General features: G+C 36.4%; 1 protein-coding gene across 5 annotated transcripts in view; it reads left to right on the top strand.

Moving 5' to 3' along the window:
• The window catches only part of LOC139978188 (sodium/potassium/calcium exchanger 2-like), a 129,051-nt gene that overhangs the window by 57,949 nt on the left and 47,459 nt on the right, over positions 1–23,643 (top strand). For all 5 annotated transcript variants that reach the window (XM_071988112.1, XM_071988111.1, XM_071988114.1 and 2 more), the window contains exons 4-5: positions 16,457–16,869; positions 17,977–18,105. In XM_071988112.1, coding sequence (XP_071844213.1) covers positions 16,457–16,869; positions 17,977–18,105 — 542 coding nt within the window. The remainder of the gene's footprint in view (positions 1–16,456; positions 16,870–17,976; positions 18,106–23,643) is intronic.

Here is a 23,643-nt window from a genome sequence, read left to right as displayed (position 1 = left end):
AATACTGGAGATGAGAGATTGAATGTTAATAAAGATATTCCTTCTTGTTGATTTAACATACTTAAAATGTGATACATTTGACATTTTTTCGTTAGAGCAGCTTTCAATATCTACTGCGATTTCTTGTAGACATGTTATTTTCCTACGTGGAGTTTATTATTCTAAAGAATTACCAAGACGTTTTCAACTCGATTGCTGTTATGACATAAAATCACTATGCTTGTATGAAAGATGCATTCACAAAATACCACCAGATTTGTAGAATTCATCGTCTTTGCCATACACAAAGTGCTACACAAGGAGGCGGTGTCGAGGCGGTGTTAAATTTCCTGCAATTTTGTTAAGCAATCAACTTCAGCCGCCGCGGAATATCTGCATTGCAGAGATAATTCCAATGATCCGTAAAGTTGATGACTGTCTTAGTATATTCCAAGGGGCCACATCTTCCCCTCTCATGTATCAATACATTTCTGAGTGACCAGATCCAGCATTCCATCAGACACTAGCAAGAACTTTTGATTCTTGTTTGGTAGTGACCTATCAAGACCATTAGGCCATCGATAAACAGAGAACTCTCACTAATCAGCAATGTAAACAAGTATTTTGGAGGAAGTCATAAATTTAATGAACTAAGTCTCTGCAGTCTATGAAAATCTGTGCTACTTATGAGAAGGTTTTCTGTTGCTTTAAATGTGATAGGTCATGTCCCTCCATGCATAGGCGTAGGAGCCCAATTTGATTTGAGGGGGCTGTAACTACTTGTCTGAAAAACATAACCAAAATTTTTCGCGGGTTCCGCGCGCTTTTGACATCTTAATGTACATATCATATAGGCATGAATCAGTTATTACATCGCATGCAAATTACATACAATCATTTGCCGTGTTATTACCCTTCCATATTGGTAATCATTATTGGGGAAGTCGTTTTACATTTAGTAATGGCATTAGTAATGGCGAATTAGTCGGGCAAGCTTAGAACTTTATTTTAATTACCAAGGAGATAATTTTTACACTATTGATTTCCTTTAGCTACATCATTGCAATTTATATTTCCTTCAGTAGGTGCCCGAAAAAGTCTCAGCATTTGCCCGAATTTTCACAAAAATACTTGGTTGGGGGGCTACAGCCCCCCCCAGCCTCCCACCTCCTATGCCTATGGTACGATATTAGACAATTTGCACACAGTAGTGACATGGACAGGATTTCAAATGTTGGGGGAGGGGAGTTCCTGTGGGGTGGGAGGGAAATAATCCTAAATGGAATGGGACAAAGTCAAATCAAGTATTTTTAAAAGGAAAGGCCAAGTTTTGAGAGTAATACACAGTGAGTTTATAAAGTTGCCAGAAACCAAATGCTGTTTTACAAGCTATATATAGCAAGGCACATATTAAAGACAAATCCAGTACCATGATGTACTACATCCGACTATCTGATAATGAAAGATGCTTTGTACAGGACCACTAAGGCTGTAGACATTACAAGACACTGACATTTGTACTGGTTCTGTGTGCCTCGTCCACTATAGCTGAATGTTTGTGTGCTTAACGATGCTTAATGATGCTTAACAATGCTTGATTATTTAGTATCAATTAGCTGGTCATAGTGATGTTAGTGCATCATACTCGAGGTACAGTGTCCAAATGGAACATTTAGGCTTACTGGATTACAAGCTACAGTATTCCTGGTCTAGAGTAACTGTTCTCAATGGGCCATCCATGGGACCTTTCAATCACGCCCGAAAAAGCCAATCTACCACAAATCTTGTACTAATCGGGTATGTTAAACCCCAGGGCCTTAGGTGTGAGCACCCTATCATCCTATCCTGTTACTATTGCTCAAGTATATAGTGAGCTGTGAATTGGGTCTCTATGACACGTTTCTCAAACAATTGCTTCTCACTGACCATCCTAGAATATCAGTTGAAATAATGTAAAATGTATAACTTTTGGTATATTTTATGCCACAGTATAACAGCATCTGTCGTTTTCGTCATAATTCCCAGTTTGAAAGTGTCTTTGCTTTCTTCCCTCTATTCAAATGCTTCTATTAAGAGCTGAGTATTACATCTGAGTAATATTAAATAATATCATATATGTATTGCACTTTAATTCAGCTAAAAAGTGCAATGACTGCTAAGAAAGCATATTCAGAGAGATATGAGATTAATAAATGGAAAGTGAAGCTTCTTTGTGTTGCATTTGGAAGGTGACATATTAACCACCAACTGCCATCATACAATCACTAATATTATGGACAAAACTTGTATAATAGCTCACACTGGGTTTGTCCTTGAAATGTATAGGATGAGATACACCATTACTGTTAATATTTTCTGAGTGCATTTAAGCAAACTCTTCTTTGTATATCCACTTGGGTACATATTTATTTTGACAAAGTGTTCCATTGTGTATGAAAAACCCTTCTATTAATCTCATTCTCTTCATTGTTCGATTTTAAATGGAAAGAACATTTAACGTTCAATATGATAGATCTTGATTCCATGCAATCTTAATATATACGTTGCATTTTGTGGCAGTGTGAATTGCACATATATTTATATATGCTGTTGTTTCATATTGTACTTGTAAGGCACTCTGTGACCTTTATCAATTCCAGAATTGAGTTCATGCACTCTCAACTACAGTATCCAATTGATGTTAAAGATAAAAACCTTGGTGACCTTGGCTTGTCGATTATTACGTTTTAATTATATTGTTTGCATCAGCAGACCTAGACCTGTAGAACTGTACTTTTGTACCTACCAGGAATTATCATATTCTGTAGTAAGTTGGCTCTGTTTCTAATATCAAATTAGTGATGATCATGTTACGCTGACTGGGTGTGTAAAAGCTTATATAGTTTAAGTACAACGGTAATAGAACAGAAAGTTTTTGGAAATGTACTTTATAAATCAGTCTTCAATATTTTTGAAGTTAGGTCATCCTTATTTGGACATATGCCAGCCGGTTTATCATATTTATGGACAGAACCACTTGTTATAAAATTGTAAGGTTAAAATATCCGTCCAGATGTGACAAAAATCCCACCTGTATGTCTAAAATTTATGTGGCAGACATCACTTTTTGAATTAAATTATAAGAACTCTTTTGAAATGTTTTGATTGAGGAATAAAACATTAATATTGGCAGCATGTTTTAATCAAACTTGACACTGTAATACTCTTCATGTTTTTTATTTTGTGACCCATTACCATTAAACGGTTGAACTTCTCTTCTTTCACAATACATTGATTAAATGTCTGATGATGTGATGTGCCAAGGTCTCAACAGGCCCATAGACAGATATTCCAGTAGGAGAGGCAGGGCCGGACTAAGCGTGTGGGGGGCCCTGGGCACGCAATTGTGTGGGGGGCCCTATAGTCTGTATTTTTTCTGCACTTTCATGCTTACAAATTCAGAGAGTATTTTCATCTTGTTTCAATGAATTTAAAATGTCACTTTCGATAGCGAGAATACTGAGGTTTACCAGTCTCTGTTGGCTCATCGTGGTTCTCATGGGATTTTTAATCAACTTAAGTTTTAAAAATGACCTTTCACCGCTACAATTCGAGACCAATCAATGAAAGATAGATTCTCAGAGCAATTTCGGTACTAAGGAAAGTGTCCTTCAAACCGTTTTCGATGATCGCCCTATACATGTCGGGTTTCTCGGCCCGGACTGATTAGTGACTGCCTTGATTCGAGTAGCGAATAATACTCAGTCAACGAAACAGCATGGGAAACGCATCACTTCAACGATACATGCTAAGAATTTTTTGGATCACAATTACGACAGTTTTGTAAATTTTAGGATACTCTAAATGTGGGGGCCCAAAAATGTGGGGGGCCTGGAGCATGTGCTCCTGTTGCCCCTCCCTTAATCCGCTACTGAGGAGAGGTCTTGACAAGTTTTAGTTTGGGTGAGGTGGCTTAGCGGCTAGATCTAATGAGCTATCATTAAACGTTGCCAATGTATACTACATAAATTCTATCATGTGTTATAAAATGTAAAGCCTGTGGCTGTGATGGGGCCCCACATGCATTAAACTCTTCAATACACTGTTTGCTGCAAACCACAATCAGGACACTGAATTCTTGGAAATTAATATCAGATTAGATGTGATCAATCCAAGTGGTACACATGTGCATTAAGCCAAGTCTAATATGATGCGTTCTGCATTTTGCTATGAACTTCTGTCAGCCTTTCTCCCGAAAGTATTCAAATGGAAGAACAAGGAATAAAAGAACAAAGCTCATTAAGTGTATTACTCGGTAAAGTCTTTTCTGTATAGCGTTTTAAAAGGTCTAGCGAGGGGAAGAAAGTTCAATCTATGATTAAGCATAATTCCTTTTTAGCCTTAGGCTACATGAGGTGCAAGCAATGGGAAAATCATACCAGATTATCGTGAAGGATATACAAGCATTAAACCACAAGTGATGTGCATAGATCTGTTGTCATCATACATGTATGTATTTTAGATCCTTCTGCAAGTTGGAACTTGCGAAGAAGCCATCAAAGCCGCAAGCTGACCAAAGTCAGTCTCTTAGATTCATATTTAATGTCCATGATTATGAATTGTCAATTGTCAACAACTCTGTAACTGGACGACATATTTAAATCTTGGAGTGACTCAAACTCGGGACCTTATGATTGAAAGGCACCAGCATAAACCACTGAGCTAACACTCTTAATACATGCAGGCTCCAAATTAGCTGGAATAAGAAAACCCATTTATTGCCCAATGAAGGGAATTCCAAGCAAGTTGCAAAAACATATTGGGTTTATATGCAGTATTAATGCAATTTATGCCACTGTTATGCACTTGTAGCACTACTCTTATATATGAAAATAAATGTACACCGTGCAGCACCATGATATATCTGTGCATATAGTTGGACTCTCCAATATCCAGCTATTGCCAAATCTCTTTTTCATGCCCATAGCCAGGTTTGGGGAGGGGGGGTGGGGAGAGGGAGGGACGGCTTCAATCCTTACCTCCATGGAGACTAGTGTTCACCCCTTTCCCCCCTCCCATTTGAACCACCACCATGCATAGCCTGGATTCTGTTAACAACAACAATTCTTGGTTTAGAAGGATACACCTCTGGAGTACATCAATTGTCACCATTTCTTGGAGAGTTGCCCTAATAAGCCTTTTTAATCAGAATTAGCAGTCTCCAAGTCAACTGATTCGTGTCATTAACGGTAAAACGTAATCAATAATTTGATGGTTTGAATTCTATCTTGTGTTTTCATCTTCTTCTTGTTTTATTGGTTCTCCTTACAGTTTCTGTCACTGTTCTTCTGTTTATAGTCACGTTCATCACATTTGGAGTTATAAAACTCCACCAAGGTCTATAAAAACCTTTCACACAGTTAGTAGCTCTTAGTAATAATCATCTTTTAATGTCACCAGTGTGCAGTATTGTATAAAATTACCATCAGGATGCCAGTAACCACTAAATTATGATGACTTTAGGCATAAACTTATTTAATTTCATATTTGTTAGATCACCAATTTTAACACCACTATCAGTACAGTTTGGATTTCTATAACACGTATAATTTTTTGAGAAATGGCCTTTAAAGTGACTGGACGATTTAGTCTAATTACACACAGATCATTCTAAGGTCAGTTAATCCTGAACTCATGTCCTAGCTCCTCTCAATTTGAATCATCTTCCTGCTTCAACAACACATTTTAAATTATCTTAAATAGATGTTAATCCTCAGTCCTCCTGATTTATGTGGTTGATTTTACCCTTTTAAAAATCCAAACATTGGACAGAGATCTGTATTATTTTCTCTTAATTGTAGTATGGTACATAAACTTGTGATAAGTACATTTGTAAAAATGAGAACCGGGTATATGTTTTTCAAATTACACTTTACTCAACATTTTTTAATTTAGTTTTCTCTTCTTTATCGGTATCAGTCTTAGTTTTCTACAACATTTAGTTATATAACTAACTGTTTTTTTTTAACATAAATTGAATGCACACTCAGTATGTATGTGTTAACTAAAATACACATGACTGTTTTCAAAAAGGTATAGTTTGTAAAATGTCAATTTCATAAAGTACAATGGTTTTAACCTTGCTACTCCTAATATGAAGCTTTTTCAGATTTTATCCATGAGACAAAGTTCTCCACTTGTTGTACTTTAAAGACACTATATCTTAGTGAATAAAATTGGAAGTCCTGGGCTTCCGAATTAGCATGACAGAAGTCAACATTTAAGCTACTATAAAACTAATACAAAGACGCCGTGCTTGATTTAATAAAAAACGATTTTAATGCCTTGCTCAGCTATGGTCACTATGACAACTAGTAGAAGATGACAATTATCTTAAAAGTATAAATGTCATAGATATAACTGTACTTCAATACATGCCAAAGAAAGTAATAACTCAAAGTGTGTAAGAGATAACAGTACTTCAAGACATGCCAAAGAAAGAAATAACTCAAAGTGTGTTAGAGATAACAGTACTTCAAGACATGCCAAAGAAAGTAATAACTCAAAGTGTGTTAGAGATAGCAGTACTTTACTACATGCCAAAGAAAGTAATAACTCAAAGTGTGTTAGAGATAACAGTACTTCAAGACATGCCAAAGAAAGTAATATTAACTCAAAGTGTGTTAGAGATAACAGTACTTCAAGACATGCCAAAGAAAGTAATAACTCAAATTGTGTTAGAGATAACAGTACTTCAAGACATGCCAAAGAAAGGAATAACTCAAATTGTGTTAGAGATAACAGTACTTCAAGACATGCCAAAGAAAGTAATAACTGAAAGTGTGTTAGAGATAACAGTACTTCAAGACATGCCAAAGAAAGTAATAACTCAAAGTGTGTTAGAGATAACAGTACTTCAAGACATGCCAAAGAAAGTAATAACTCAAATTGTGTTAGAGATAACAGTACTTCAAGACATGCCAAAGAAAGGAATAACTCAAATTGTGTTAGAGATAACAGTACTTCAAGACATGCCAAAGAAAGCAATAACTCAAAGTGTGTTAGAGATAACAGTACTTCAAGACATGCCAAAGAAAGTATGAACCCAAAGTGTGTTAGAGATAACAGTACTTCAAGACATGCCAGAGAAAGTAATAACTCAAAGTGTGTTAGAGATAACAGTACTTCTAGATATGCCAAAGAAAGTAATAACTCAAAGTGTGTTAGAGATAACAGTACTTCAAGACATGCCAAAGAAAGTAATAACTGAAAGTGTGTCAGAGATAACAGTACTTCATGACATGCCAAAGAAAGCAATAACTGAAAGTGTGTTAGAGATAACAGTACTTCAAGACATGCCAGAGAAAGTAATAACTCAAAGTGTGTTAGAGATAACAGTACTTCAAGACATGCCAAAGAAAGTAATAACTGAAAGTGTGTCAGAGATAACAGTACTTCACAACATGCCAAAGAAAGCAATAACTGAAAGTGTGTTAGAGATAACAGTACTTCAAGACATGCCAGAGAAAGTAATAACTCAAAGTGTGTTAGAGATAACAGTACTTCAAGACATGCCAAAGAAAGTAATAACTCAAAGTGTGTTAGAGATAACAGTACTTCAAGACATGCCAAAGAAAGTAATAACTCAAAGTGTGTTAGAGATAACAGTACTTCAAGTACTTTTTTAAGTAATTAAGGTATCATTTTTCATTACTGTCTGCATTTTGTAGCGACACAAACAAAACGTCACTTGCAAGAAACAGAAAGTTAACTTTTTCAGATGGCCGCACGCGGTTTGGGGCGAGTCTGCAATGCCTTTAATTTTAAGTAAGTATTTTTCAATACCTTCAACAAGCAGTCACGACAAGTCCAAATGTAGCATGTAGGATAATAGAATTTGCATTTCATGAATATATATGATATAACATATTACATAAGAATAATTGAGTTAATCTCCTCACTGATAGTCTGTTTTTCCAGAGATTTTTCGCCCTTGTTTTTGTTTCTGTTTTTTTTTGTTATTCATTTCTCTACCTAGCTTGATCTAATTCTTAGGAATTAAGACAAACAACTGCAGAAGCCAAAGTCTTCCCTTATATTTCTAATATATTTACACCAGTCCGACGTTACAGCTAAAAATATGCAGAAAGGAAGGCCTCTATCATCAGCATGCATGCTAAATTCTGAGTTAAGCTTTAGTACATTTAACCTCTGGGGATAATTGGCTTCTATCCTTTCAGTAGGACATACAGCCATTGGTACAGCTCTTTAAAATAGATGTATTGAATCGTCGTCGGTCAGCTTCTTTGCATCCTATACACGGGTCAATGACCCGGCTTGGGACTTCAGTGACTTCTAGTTTCAAGAGTCTACGAGATGGGCACTAGAGATGCCATTCAGCACAAAAACCAGAAGAGGAAATTAACCAATTCAAAACAACAATCCTCAATTGAGATGTGCGATTCCCAGCAAAATGATTGGCAAGCTGCAACGTTTAATCAGTAGCGTGAGATAAAACCGTTGTCCAAAATTCTCTTGCAGGGAGCAGCGCCCTGATCAACTTGACCAAAGTTTTGAAATTCAAGAGTTTTGCAAAAGGATTCGTTGCTCATACACAAGGAGACATTTTGATCCATCTCAGTGTATGGAACGTGCAAAGCGCAGGCATGTCTTAATGATGTCTTAAAAGATCTGTTGTGGACTACTTTAATACTTTAATTGTTTCAACCTAGCTAGTATGTTGCTGCCTCACACCATGTTATCATCTAACTTCACATTAATTGTTTCAACCTAGCTAGTATGTTGCTGCCTCACACCATGTTATCATCTAACTTCACATTAATTGTTTCAACCTAGCTAGTATGTTGCTGCCTCAAACCATGTTGTCATCTAACTTCACATTAATTGTTTCAACCTATGTTGCTGCTTTAAACCATGTTGTCACCAATCTTCACATTAATTGATTCAACACATGTTGTTGCCTCAAACCATGTTATCATCTAACTTCACATTAATTGTTTCAACCTAGCTAGTATGTTGCTGCCTCAAACCATGTTATCATCTAACTTCACATTAATTGTTTCAACCTAGCTAGTATGTTGCTGCCTCACACCATGTTATCATCTAACTTCACATTAATTGTTTCAACCTAGCTAGTATGTTGCTGCCTCACACCATGTTATCATCTAACTTCACATTAATTGTTTCAACCTAGCTAGTATGTTGCTGCCTCACACCATGTTATCATCTAACTTCACATTAATTGTTTCAACCTAGCTAGTATGTTGCTGCCTCAAACCATGTTATCATCTAACTTCACATTAATTGTTTCAACCTAGCTAGTATGTTGCTGCCTCAAACCATGTTATCATCTAACTTCACATTAATTGTTTCAACCTAGCTAGTATGTTGCTGCGTCACACCATGTTATCATCTAACTTCACATTAATTGTTTCAACCTAGCTAGTATGTTGCTGCCTCACACCATGTTATCATCTAACTTCACATTAATTGTTTCAACCTAGCTAGTATGTTGCTGCCTCAAGCCATGTTATCATCTAACTTCACATTAATTGTTTCAACACATATTGTTGCCTCCGTCTATGTTGTTGTCCATATGCTGATTGTTGTCCTACACAATGTTTTTATCCAAACTATGACGTTACCATCTAATTAAATATGCTGCTGCCTTATTTATCTTGTTGAAGTTTATATTGTCGTCTTAATTCAAGTTGTAATGTTTCACAATTACCCTTCAGCTTTCAATGTTATGTTGCTCTCAGATCTCATTTTGTTGTGTACACTTACGTTGCCTATTTATGTTGTTGTCTTCATTTTCACCATCATCAGTTGTTTTCTCTCTCTTTGGTTCCACACATCTGTAGCCAACTAAAATTTGGTTGCCGCCTAAACTTACATTGCTGCACACAAGGGCAGTCCCACAGTTTAATCCCACTCCCTGATATGGGCTTCCGGTCACCCTAACAAGGATGCCCCCCCCCCACCAAGATCGCTTCTCATGAACATTATTTTTATTATCCCAACCGTTGGAATGGCAACTAAATTAAACATAGTATATTGTCCATCGGAATGGTAACTAAACTACCCATAATATATGGTCTTTTGGAATGGCAACTAGAATAGCCATAATATATAGTCCATTGGAGTATAGCCATTATATATGGTCCATTGGAATGGCAACTAAAATAGCCATGGTCCATTGGAATTGCAATGAGCACTCGTAATGTCAGTATGAGCAGTGTGAATATCATGTTTCTATCAGATCAAGGTTAGGAACTGTAATGCACTGACAATACCAGTGCTTTGTGAGCATCAGTCTAGAGAGTTATAAGCATTATGAAATTGTCACGACTCCGGGCTGCCCTATATCAAGATGTGGACTGTATAGTTCAAACCTTCATCATTGCATATAGTGCATATTTATTAGTTGCTTATTGACTAAATTCTTTCAATCTTTTTTTTTCCCTATCTCAAGTGACTTCATGTTCTATTGAGCAAAGATGCCTTTTAACATGAATATATAGTGACATGTACATTATATGTGACAAATTACTAATCAGTTTACAACATCCCTATTGTTCATGAACTTTGTTTAATATAGCAGCTGAACGTGACTATAACCCTGTTGTTCTTTTTCTTTTTTTTTTTGCTCTTTTTTATTTCCATTCAAATACAGTCTGCATCTTTTATGAACCACTTAAAGTCACTTACTTCTTTCTCTGTATTTATAGCCAAAAACGTTTCTCAAAAGCTCTTGTCAAAAGCTAACTTAGCTCTGTTATTTGAGTAATCAGACTGCCCTAATGCAATAGGCATCGCCTACACCCTCACCCTCATGAGAGATGATGTTATAAATCAACATTTCCTCGAAATGATCGAAAGAAAAGTTTACAATAAAATATTGGCTGTCAACGGCACAGCGTCCTTCTTTCTTTTTAATGTTCGATATGTTCAGTTCAGTGATGTAATTATGGTATATACAGAGAGGGTACAACAACATCACAGTGTACTGTAAGTATTAGCAGTCTTCATCAAATACTTCATGATATATGGCCTCGCAATTATACTTACCTGCTCAATGATTAGCAATCGGTTAAAGCTATATTCCAAGGGTTTCAAGACTTCAGTCCAGGTTCTATATAATTTATTAAGTACTTAGTTTCAATTAAAAAAAAATGCATTTGTTAATATTGCATTTCAGAAAATTCTTTTTGACTTTTTAAATAATTTTGAAGAAAAAAAATAATAAATGAAAAACAAGCAAAACCAAAAACAGGAAAAAGAAAAGGTTGCATTGGGCTGCATTTTCAATAGAAATTGTGGCATTTTTTTGGAAGTCGTGTGAACTTTGACCCTGGATCAAGAGCTCGGACACTGTAATAGAATATCTGCATCTTGACGTGATGAGAATTTGTATATTCCTCTAAGCACAAGCCACAAGAAAAAGCAAAAAACATGATTCACTTATATGGTAAAACTTTCACTAATTCTGATTTAAACTGCATGGATTTGTTCTCTGACTGAAACAGTCACTTGTCTAGTTGTAAACCCCTTCAGATACCCCCCCCCCACCCCCCAACAACAGTTCTCTTACAAGTACTGCTACAACTTAAAATAAGTCTTGAATGCCTGTCATGTAGGCTAATTTGTATGTCACCATTTAACCACACACTATAAACCAGCATTATAATATTATGATACAATATATGTTGTTGATGCTCGCCGCAGAGAAAAGAACTCAATGTGTGCTTGAAACTCTGAGTTGCAACGGCGATGGAATAGCGTGTTTATACATATATATATATATATATGTATATATATATATATACATATATATATATATATATATATACATATATATATTCACACCTGATAATGCACTGCACCAGTGTAAAACTTCCATGTTAATGTTCAAACTGAGGAAACAAAATTACCAAATCTTGTGGAGGCCTGGTGAAGGGGGAAAAAGAAACAAAAAGGTAATATCTTTAATTTCTATCACGAATCCGAATAGACGTCCTTGGAATATTGATATATTCCATGTGAATTCTAGATGAGAAGAATGTTCCAGCTCTAGTAAATATGAATGGTATATTGGCTGCTGGCATACATGTTCTGATAGGGTGGCACACAGGCGCTGGCAAGGAGAAGTAATGAAGCAATAAGCAGTTACTTCTAACTCTATGAGCAGCTGACGTCAGTACTCTACATCACCTGTCAGATTTCATCATACCAGCTTCGTTTGTCTCGGAAGGAGTTCCTGTAACGTTCGTGACAAGCCGAGTGCTCTAACGCCCGGTGTTTTCTTATTTCCCTTCATGTCGTAGAGAAGAAGAAGATGCCATATATGATTTATGTGACATATTACTCATATATTTGTTCATGCAAGATTATAAAATCGAAATTTCATTCACGAATTATGAGATGTTCCATTGCAAAACCATGGCATAAATAAATACTTGATAGCTCTCATCCTCCTGAACAAGAATATGTCAGAAAATAAACATTGGCAAGTAGACACCTGTTGAAACTAGTTGAGATATATGGTCTGCAAGTGTCACCCTTTGGAGCAGCAAAAAAAAAAGACTTAACATGTGGCAGATTGTTGATATTTGATGGTTATTGGATAATGCAAAAACTTAGATTCAACTGAATGGTCTTTGATAGGTTATGGAAAAATGAGACATTCCATTTATTAAACTTTAGAGGCTATACCCTGCTATTAAAGCAACTAACTGAACCAGCTTGTCAAGCACACACACACACACAAATCATTCCCACGTCAGCCTCATCGTCAGAAACACAGTTCAAAAATCAATAGAATAGCGTATGAAAGATTATCATGGGTGAAAAATGCTTACAATGCATTACAAATTTGCCAAGGATTTTGTGGTATTGGTTTATATAAAGTTCGAAAAAAAACATTTCTTCTGTCGAGATATTAAATTTGACCTGGATTTAGGAGTTGACACCATTTATAGTGAAAGTTATTAAAGGACTATTCCAGTAATATAATTTAGCATACTTTAATATGTACATGTCTGCAAAACATGAATAGCTATAGAACATTGATTATATTACATTTTAATTAAAGAAGCTCAGCATTTATTATGGTATTAGAGGCAATGGCTTTATAGTGGATCAGTAGCTACCTCTGTAACAGGAAACAATTTGCATGATCTTTTAATGGTACTTATTCTGACTCTCACGATATCATTTGTGATGTGCCCAATATAAGGTTCTATTCTAGCTATTCAGACACTGGTTCTGGCTAGCGTTATATGATATAGTTATGACATAGGGAATTGTTCGATCAGCAAGCTCGAATTCTGGTTCCGTTTGAAGTTATATGAAATAGTTACAAAACATAGGAATCATTTGATCAGCAAGCCTGAACTCTTGTTCCATTTGAAGTTATATGATATAGTTATATAACATAGGGAATTGTTTGAACAGCAAGCCCAAACTCTGGTTCTTTCTCAAGTTATTTGAAATAGTTATAAATCGTAGGGAATTGTTTTATCAGCATGCCTGAAATCTTGTTCTGTTTGAAGTTATATGATATCCTATAGTTATAAAACAGAATCATTTGATCAGCGGCAAGCTCAAATTCTGGTTCTGTTTGAAGTTATATGAAATAGTTACAAAACATAGGGAATTGTTTGATCAGCAAGCTCAAATGGATATATAATAATGGATAAAAAGTAGACTTAGAAAAATGTTATGTTCTTCTTCAGATATATTGCTTTGTAAACAATAATAAAATAAATTACCTTTGATTTAATTTTCTAGAAATATTTCTTATTAAATTCTGCCAACTTCATATATTTCTTAGTTTTGCAGTTTAAGCATTTGTTGCGATTTCACAGTCACCAGTTCCGTTTTAGTATCCTAAACAGTACAACAATAACATCCACAGTATACATGTGCTGTGCAGACTTTGGACATCTTTAACTTGCTATATACCTTTCATACTTTATTAAAGCAAATCATTCATTTTTAAGCAAAATACTAGCTGTTTCTAAAAAACAATATGGCCTTAAAGAGTCTAGATGTAATATTAAATCTATATGCAAAGTGTACAGTTTTTCTTTTTTTTAATTATATTCATCTGTTTGTTAATTTATTTATTTCTTTGCTTTCTTCTACTACAGAAAGAAAGTCTGTTAAAAACTTCCTTTTTACAAGATTTCCCAAGGGTACATTTTGAAAAGCATTCACCAAAAACAAAACTTGGCTTCCAGTCACAAAGCAACAAATTAGTCTTCAATGTAATAAATTTGGAAGCATTTTGCGGTAGCGATAATTTACCGCAGCGAAGAACAGCTATTTAAGCGTGTTGTGTTTTTCCTAGAATATTCCATTAGCCAGCTCTCAGCTAGTTTCTCACATGTTTTACTACATATAGTCTAGCAGTATTTGTGGATGAGTTTGGAGGAGTTCTATTTACACTGGCACGTATGCACCTATGTATCAAGATGCATGAAATACAACTATTGGGCATACTACATCTTACTAAAGGAACAATGCTGTGATGAAAAAGTTGTTACTTTATATAATGTCTCGGTAATTATATTCTTAATTATGAATAGATATTGAGGTTTGTCAATTAAGTGTACTAAATTGCTTATCAGATAAATTACTGTTATTGTGGATGCATGCATGGCGGAGGGGGAGGGGGGGGGGATAATGTATGGATAAAAATCTCTTCAAGAGAATCACTTTCTATATTTTTGATGTAGTTGCTGATTTCTTCTTCTTCAAAAGGAGATAGTATTTTTATAGGTGGGTATAGCAAGGGATGTCGATAGCTAGGTCGGTCCCTCTAGCCAATTTTGTCACCAGGCATCCTTTCTGAAGTTTTAAATATGGTCCTAATATGTGCATTATGAAAGAGGATCACATATATGCATATCGTTCTTTATCCCATCCATGGACCCCTGATGTGACCCAGGGTCCAGGGATATCTCCCTCTCGGTCAAAGCCTGTCCGTTGCTGCATTTCAGGCGTTTTGTTTTGGTAGGAAACCTGACCCTCTGTATGAATGCATTGCACATTAATATGCAAAGATAGTTTAGTTGCCTTCAGTTGATGTCAGTTTTCATTGTGCACATTATGCATTTTACTGGCTTTCTTTTTGCTTTTGCAATGTATGATATCTTTATAACCAAACTGATCTTTGAAAAGGAAAGATGCTGTCAGGGGTGTGGTTAATTGTCAGTGCGTGATACCAAATATTCACAGCAGCAGCATTCAGGTTAACAGCTATTCACTGCTATAAGAGTATCCACCCCTAATTTGAATTTGAATTACAATACATATGATACAATGTTTGAACATGCCTAACCCAGCCTTGCTATCAAGTCTTACAAATAAGTTATTATGCTTGCTAAGAATTCTACGATAAATTCTAAAACTATTAGGGTTGCTTAATAATCATTGCCTTAAATTAATTTTTTACCCGTTATGAACAAAATTGGAACAAAATCTCGAAATCTTCAAATTAAAGCTTGTATGTTGTACTTGTTGAAGTTGGGGGAGGAGTATATAAAGAAAGCTATGATCACTTTGTTTATTGTTTATTGCATATAATCTGCTAGCTGGAGCATACTTATCTGCTGAGACTGTGGTTATGTAGAAATTGCCTGAAGTTTTCATCAACGTTTCCAATAAAATTGACCTGTCGTTAAGTGTATGCATAAGAGTATTACTTCTTGCAGATTTTATAGAGGCATACTTGTATGGCATACTTGTATGGCATACTTGAGGAATACTTGTATGATCAGAGGAATTTGTTTGATGTGTATATCACTCTCTAGTGTTTATAACATTCTTGACTTGTTAAACTCCTCTGTCAGCTCGATATTCGAGCAGAAATGACCATATTGTATGTATTCTATGTATGTAATTTAGATCCTCTTGCAAGCAGGAACTCGCAAAGAAGCCTCATTATCAAGCCGCAAGCTGACAGAAGTCAGTCTCTTACATTCATATTTAACGTCCATGATTATGAATTGTCAATTGTCAACAACTCTGTAACTGGACGATATGCATTAATCTTGGAGTGACTCGAACTGGGGACCTTATGATTGGAAGGCACCGGCGTTAACCACTGAGCTAACACTCCACATTATTAATGTAATAGAGTCACCTATCTTAGCTAGTATTCCTGTGCATCATCCTAAAAAGGAAGGGAGAAACTGGTTTTTAAAAAGTTACCCATTAATTGGTGATTAATGCTCAATGTCCTGATACATATACTGCATTAACATTAACGGATTTGAAAATGAACATGCACAGAAAGTATTCCTTTTATTCTAATATGTTTTTCTTAAGCCCAGTGTACTAATATAACAAAATATAAAAAAATCAGCATTATTACATTCAAAATGAGATTTCAACAATTCACATGATTTTATTTGTTCTCAAAAAGTTTTTTTTCCCCTTTTCTCTTTTTTTACTTTTCAATTTGGAACAGATCAACAAAGTGGAGAGAAGGTTGTAACTTTAGAAAATTTAGGTAAAGCCCCTCAAGGGACAGAGATGAGCCCAAGAAGTGGGCTATCGAGCAGCAACTCTCAGAACAATCTCATCATCCGAGCTACGGGTGAGATGATTATTGGTGTCAATGGAATCACCGCATCTTCCTCGGCAAACGGCAACCTCTTCATCGGTGCTCATGGGGACATGGCAATAAAAGTGACAAGCGGTGACGTGGATTCGGGTAATGAGAACAGTGCGCAGAGCGATTGCAATAACGGAGAAATCGAGTCCAGGAAGGACGTCCATGTGCAAATGGCGAACGAGGACACGCTGGCGGTCGCTAACGGCAACGGAAAGAAGAAAGGGGCAGACGATAGCAGTCAGAGAGACTCCATCGCCGAGGAAACGGTACATTTCATTTCCGTCATTTTGAGGGGGTTTTTAATTCTACAGCCCGGGCGCTTTGATAATTAGAGCCAGTTTGAAGGCCTATAGACACATTGATTAATTTTTATGTGGAAAACCATCAATTGCGAAATACTTATATCTGTCTGCTCAATCACATCTCAATAGCTGCTTTTGTTTTTTTCTCCTTTTTCTGAGAAATGTTCAAATTAAACAAAGTAGGATTTGGTTGGAATGCCGAGATTACCCGCCGCCATTCATGAACTTAAAATATTCTTAGGTTTAGACATATGACAATAGACGAAAACAGTTCGATAGCTTAAAGGAGTTTCTTGAGTTAATCTTGATGAATTTGGTAAATTCGTTCTGATACTTACATCCCATAAACTTGTAGTTTATTTTGCTTGACTAGTCATGCTGTATTTCAAAAATATAAGTTAAAATTTAGAAGTCAAAGATTTTCAAGCTTCCCACTTTAGGGTTTTTGCATGTTGTTGACATTATTATGAACAAATGTTCCGAATCAATTCAAATTGACCGAACCCTTGCTAGCGTTCACTCGGTGGCAAATTTGAGGCAGATATATGAGTTTGAATGATCGCGACCTCAGCTTGGGTATAAATGCTGAATAAATGCTGTATAAATGCTATGCTATAAATAAATGCTATTAATGGTATAAATGCTGTTCGACCAAATGTTAAAAGATGCTATAATGCAATTCACTGACATGGCATTACTCTTCTCTTTGAATGTTCATGAAACAAATGTTACTTTGCTCTCATGTTCTGTGACTTACAATAGATTAAAGGCAACCTGTAGACCAGCATAGCATTACACACATAGTGTCTTGGATTATCGTCACCCCAGTTCGAGTCACTCCAAGATTAATGCATGTCGTCCAGTTACAGACTTGTTGACAATTGACAATTCATAATCATGGACGTTAAATATGAATGTAAGAGATTGACTTCGGTCAGCTTGCGGCTTTGATAAGCCAATGAGGCTTCTTCGCGAGTTCCTGCTTGCAGGAGGATCTAAAATAAATACATTCATCGTAGAGTTTCATACAAGTATCGTATCTCACAAAACGTTGTACTTTTTGTTCGATAGGAGGAGATGGAAATGGAAGAGCCGTTGGACATTGGTTTTCCAAAAGGTACCAGGAAAAGAGTCACATACATTTTACTCATACCACTAGTGTTCCCTCTATGGTTCACACTTCCAGACGTACGGAGACCGGTGAGTTACTTTTGTCTTTTCTCAAGGGAGGACAGGAGCCTTCTCAGCGCCGGTCTTTTGTTATGTGTGTGTGTATATGTGTGTGTGTAGAGCAGGAGTGTGTCCTACATGAGAGGACAGTTAATTTCAAGGAGATGGTATCTTGCTCCAGATATGGAGTAGCGTATGTGTTTGTGTCCATGATAAGTAACTAGGGGATGGTATGTCTTTGTATAAGAGAGGACAGTATCTAGTATGTTGCTAGAAATATGTTCTAGGTATCTGTCTTCCATGAGAGGGTTAGTATCTCGGGGACAGTATGTCTCTGTATAAGAAGGGACAGTATTTAGTATGTTGCTAGAAATATGTTCTAGGTATCTGTCTCCATGAGAGGATAGTATCTCGGGGACGATATGTCTCTGTATAAGAAGGGACAGTATCTAGTATGTTGCTAGAAATATGTTCTAGGTATCTGTCTTCCACAAGAGGATAGTATCTCGGGGACGATATGTCTCTGTATAAGAGAGGACAGTATCGAGTATGTTGCTAGAAATAATGTTCTAGGTATCTGTCTCCATGAGAGGATAGTATCTCGGGGACGGTATGTCTCTGTATAAGAGAGGACAGTATCGAGTATGTTGCTAGAAATATGTTCTAGGTATCTGTCTTCCATGAGAGGATAGTATCTCGGGGACGGTATGTCTCTGTATAAGAAGGGACAGTATCTAGTATGTTGCTAGAAATATGTTCTAGGTATCTGTCTTCCATGAGAGGATAGTATCTCGGGGACGATATGTCTCTGTATAAGAAGGGACAGTATCTAGTATGTTGCTAGAAATATGTTCTAGGTATCTGTCTTCCATGAGAGGATAATATCTCGGGGACGATATGTCTCTGTATAAGAAGGGACAGTATCTAGTATGTTGCTAGAAATATGTTCTAGGTATCTGTCTTCCATGAGAGGATAATATCTCGGGGACGATATGTCTCTGTATAAGAAGGGACAGTATCTAGTATGTTGCTAGAAATATGTTCTAGGTATCTGTCTTCCATGAGAGGATAGTATCTCGGGGACAGTATGTCTCTGTATAAGAAGGGACAGTATCTAGTATGTTGCTAGAAATATGTTCTAGGTATCTGTCTTCCATGAGAGGATAATATCTCGGGGACGATATGTCTCTGTATAAGAAGGGACAGTATCTAGTATGTTGCTAGAAATATGTTCTAGGTATCTGTCTTCCATGAGAGGATAGTATCTCGGGGACGGTATGTCTCTGTATAAGAGAGGACAGTATCGAGTATGTTGCTAGAAATAATGTTCTAGGTATCTGTCTTCCATGAGAGGATAGTATCTCGGGGACGGTATGTCTCTGTATAAGAGAGGACAGTATCGAGTATGTTGCTAGAAATAATGTTCTAGGTATCTGTCTTCCATGAGAGGATAGTATCTCGGGGACGGTATGTCTCTGTATAAGAGAGGACAGTATCGAGTATGTTGCTAGAAATAATGTTCTAGGTATCTGTCTTCCATGAGAGGATAGTATCTCGGGGACGGTATGTCTCAGTATATGAAAGGATAGTACCTAGGTCCACTTTTTGCAAGTTATGAGTCGCAAACAATTTTGGGTAGGGTTTTTTTCAGATGTCAGAAAATTGACTTTCTACAGATTTCAGAGGTTGCTCACATAAATGGATTCAGTTATTTGGTAAAGTTGTGGCTCAGTCCTCTAGATAGGAAGATTCTGGGTTATGGGACTAAAAATGTTAGCCACTGATCTAGCTAGTGACACAGTTAACTTACAGAAATGAAGTAGGTATTTGTAATCATGAGAGTATTGTATGTAAAGCCTTAATCACAATTGAGAATGCAAGATGGATCAGGATCTTATTTTCCCACCTAATAAAACCTGCTCATGACGCCTCCACATATGAGAATGGGTGGTGGATCAATGTTTTTAAAAGAAAGAACAATTATACAAGAGGGAAAAGGTTATGATGATTGATTACAATTCAATTAGTAAGTCATAGTACTTCAGTGCACCCACCTTTGCTCTTGCTCCACACTGTGTTTGCGTGAACATTCATGCTACAATCTTGATTGCACTTGCTGGTTCATCCTGGTAAGGGCATGGAGGTCCATGATAAGGGAGACCATGCTTGGTCCTGAGGGCAAACACACTCACACCATCGCCCTGCAGGTATCAGATCCCCTTTGCTTTCTGAAATGTGAGCAAGGCGAAAGGGGCGGTATGACTCTATATGTTAGAGAATAGCATCTAGGCTACAGTATCTTAAAATATGTATGTGTTAGGTATTGATAGAATAGCATCTAGGCTACAGTATCTTAATATACATATGTGCTAGGTATTGGTCTTCATAAGAGGATGGTTCTCAGGGGACAGTATGTTCTATGTATTTGGGAATACAATCTGGGAAACAGTATCTAATGCAGATATATATATCTATAGGTATTGCCCCATGGGACTGTTGTCTTCAGGGGACAGTATGAATTAATCTACTAGAGAAACCTACTGTATGAGACATGTTAATGTAAGGTATTGTCTCCATGGGAGTGTTGTCTTCAGGGGACAGTATGAATTAATCTACTAGAGAAACCTACTGTATGAGACATGTTAATGTAAGGTATTGTCTCCATGGGAGTGTTTTCTTCAGGGGACAGTATGAATTTATCTACTAGAGAAACCTACTGTAGGAGATCATATGTTAATGAAAGGTATTGTCTCCATGGGAGTGTTGTCTTCAGGGGACAGTATGAATTAATCTACTAGAGAAACCTACTGTATGAGACATGTTAATGTAAGGTATTGTCTCCATGGGAGTGTTATCTTCAGGGGACAGTATGAATTAATCTACTAGAGAAACCTACTGTATGAGACATGTTAATGTAAGGTATTGTCTCCATGGGACTGTTGTCTTCAGGGGACAGTATGAATTTATCTACTAGAGAAACCTACTGTATGAGACATGTTAATGTAAGGTATTGTCTCCATGGGAGTGTTGTCTTCAGGGGACAGTATGAATTTATCTACTAGAGAAACCTACTGTATGAGACATGTTAATGTAAGGTATTGTCTCCATGGGAGTGTTGTCTTCAGGGGACAGTATGAATTTATCTACTAGAGAAACCTACTGTATGAGACATGTTAATGTAAGGTATTGTCTCCATGGGAGTGTTATCTTCAGGGGACAGTATGAATTAATCTACTAGAGAAACCTACTGTATGAGACATGTTAATGTAAGGTATTGTCTCCATGGGAGTGTTATCTTCAGGGGACAGTATGAATTAATCTACTAGAGAAACCTACTGTATGAGACATGTTAATGTAAGGTATTGCCTCCATGAGAGTGTTGTCTTCAGGGGAAAGTATGAATTTTACTAGAGAAACCTACTGTAGGAACCCATATGTTAATGTAAGGTATTGTCCCATGGGAGTGTTGTCTTCAGGGGACAGTATGAATTTATCTACTAGAGAAACCTACTGTAGGAAACCATATGTTAATGCAAGGTATTGTCTCAATGAGAGTGTTGTCTTCAGGGGACAGTATGAATTTATCTACTACTAGAGAAACCTACTATAGGAAACCATATGTTAAAGTAAGGTACTGTATTGCCCCATGGGAGTGTTGTCTTCAGGGGACAGTATGAATTTATCTACTAGAGAAACTTACTGTAGGAAACCAAATGTTAATGTAAGGTATTGCCCCATGGGAGTGTTGTCTTCAGGGGACAGTATGAATTTATCTACTAGAGAAACCTACTATGAGACAGTATTTGAATGTAAATATGTACTGTGTATTGTCTCCATGAGAGCGTTGTCTTTGAGGGACAGTATGTATTTATGTCTCAGAGAAATCTACTTTATTAGACATTATGTTAATGTAAAAATGTACTAGGTATTGCCTTGATGAGAGTGTTGTCTTCAGGGGAAGGTATGTATTAGATAAACCTACTGTAGGAGACAGTATACATGTAATGTAAATATGTGCTGGGTATTTGTCTTTATAAGAGAATAGTATCTAAGGGACAGTATGTCTGTATATATATAGGGATGGAATCTAGGAGACAATAATCTAATTGTCAATGTCTAGTAGGATTTTTTTCCTTCAAAGGACTGTATCTAGGGGACAGTATGTCACTGTAAATGAAGGACTATCTGAGATACAGTGTACTATTTTACTACCAATATGCAGTACATAGGCTTCTATTTGGGGAGTGTATTCGGGAGTGTTAGCTCAGTAGTTGACGCCGGTGCCTTTCACTCATAAGGTCCCGAGTTTGAGTCACTCCAAGATTAATGTATGTCGTCCAGTTACAGATTGTTGACAATTGACAATTCATAATCATGGACGTTAAAATATGACTCAAAGAGACTGACTTCGGTCAGCTTGTGGCTTTGATAAGCCAATGATGGCTTCTTCGCGAGTTCCCGCATGCTTGCAGGAGGATCTAAAATACAATACAATACAATACAATATTTGTGTCCATGATGCATAGTATCTAAGGGCCTATGCCTTTACATCAGGGTATGTATTATGTAGGAGACAGTATGTCTCAACTTCTTCCACTAGATTTGAGTGATTCAATGGCTGGATTAACAATAAAATTTAGAAGCCAAATGTTCCGCAATTCACATACCCAGCTCTCACATCGAATCATGCTTTTATAGGATCATAGTGCTTTGTGGTTTTTTTTTATTTTTATTGTGAGAATGAATGTTCAGTCTTGTAAACATTCGCTGTTTTTTTTTGTCTTTATAATCAGTTATTCATGCTGAATATCTACCATACATGTGTATGTTACAGAACAGACATGATGAGTGAAATTCAAAGTCACCATAGTAACTGAACTTGTAAAAAACATGTTAGTAAATTAAACTTTAAACAGGCATTGTTTGAAAGAACAAGCTGGAATAAAATTCCTCCAGGGTTGAAAGCTCTTTGAGGATTGACTTAAATTTAGTAACAATTCGATGTGGAAGAGCTTGTGTTACTATGGTAACTAATGGCCCTACATTCAATAGACAATACAATATGTATGGTCAGTTTACAGTATCAATTACCCCTGCACATGAGAGATATATGTCTATAAAAGTTACAGTTTCAAGGTCTTTTGGATGCATTACAAATTGGAATGCAATTGATGCAATCCTCCAGAATGTGTTACATGAATGGGAAATATTGGAAGGAAGAAATGAACAGTTATCAATACATGTTTAGTTTGCAAAGAGATGCTTTGTTTTCGGAACCTTTCAAACTGTCTCATGCAGCAAATAGGGGATTAGATCCACTGAGTGGTCATATCAACAGCTAGTCAGATAGTTTTTGTCTCCCTTCCTATACATTTGAACTTCAATTTTTTTTATTCCCAGTATTATATATTCAGGTTATAAAAAGAATGCAAAAGCATGACAAATAAAAATTTTAATATCAAGGAAGTAAGTGGATCAAAAGTTCAAATCTTACAAGGTATATCTTTCCCAATAGATTTTCTATCTCTTCTCTGTAGATGTCTGCTTGATTAAACATAGCCCAGGCCA

The sequence above is a fragment of the Apostichopus japonicus genome, chromosome 13 (genome assembly GCF_037975245.1).
Source record: "Apostichopus japonicus isolate 1M-3 chromosome 13, ASM3797524v1, whole genome shotgun sequence".
Taxonomy (NCBI): domain Eukaryota; kingdom Metazoa; phylum Echinodermata; class Holothuroidea; order Aspidochirotida; family Stichopodidae; genus Apostichopus; species Apostichopus japonicus.
Note: the sequence above shows the minus strand (reverse complement) of the source record. Positions and strands in the feature narration are given on the sequence as shown.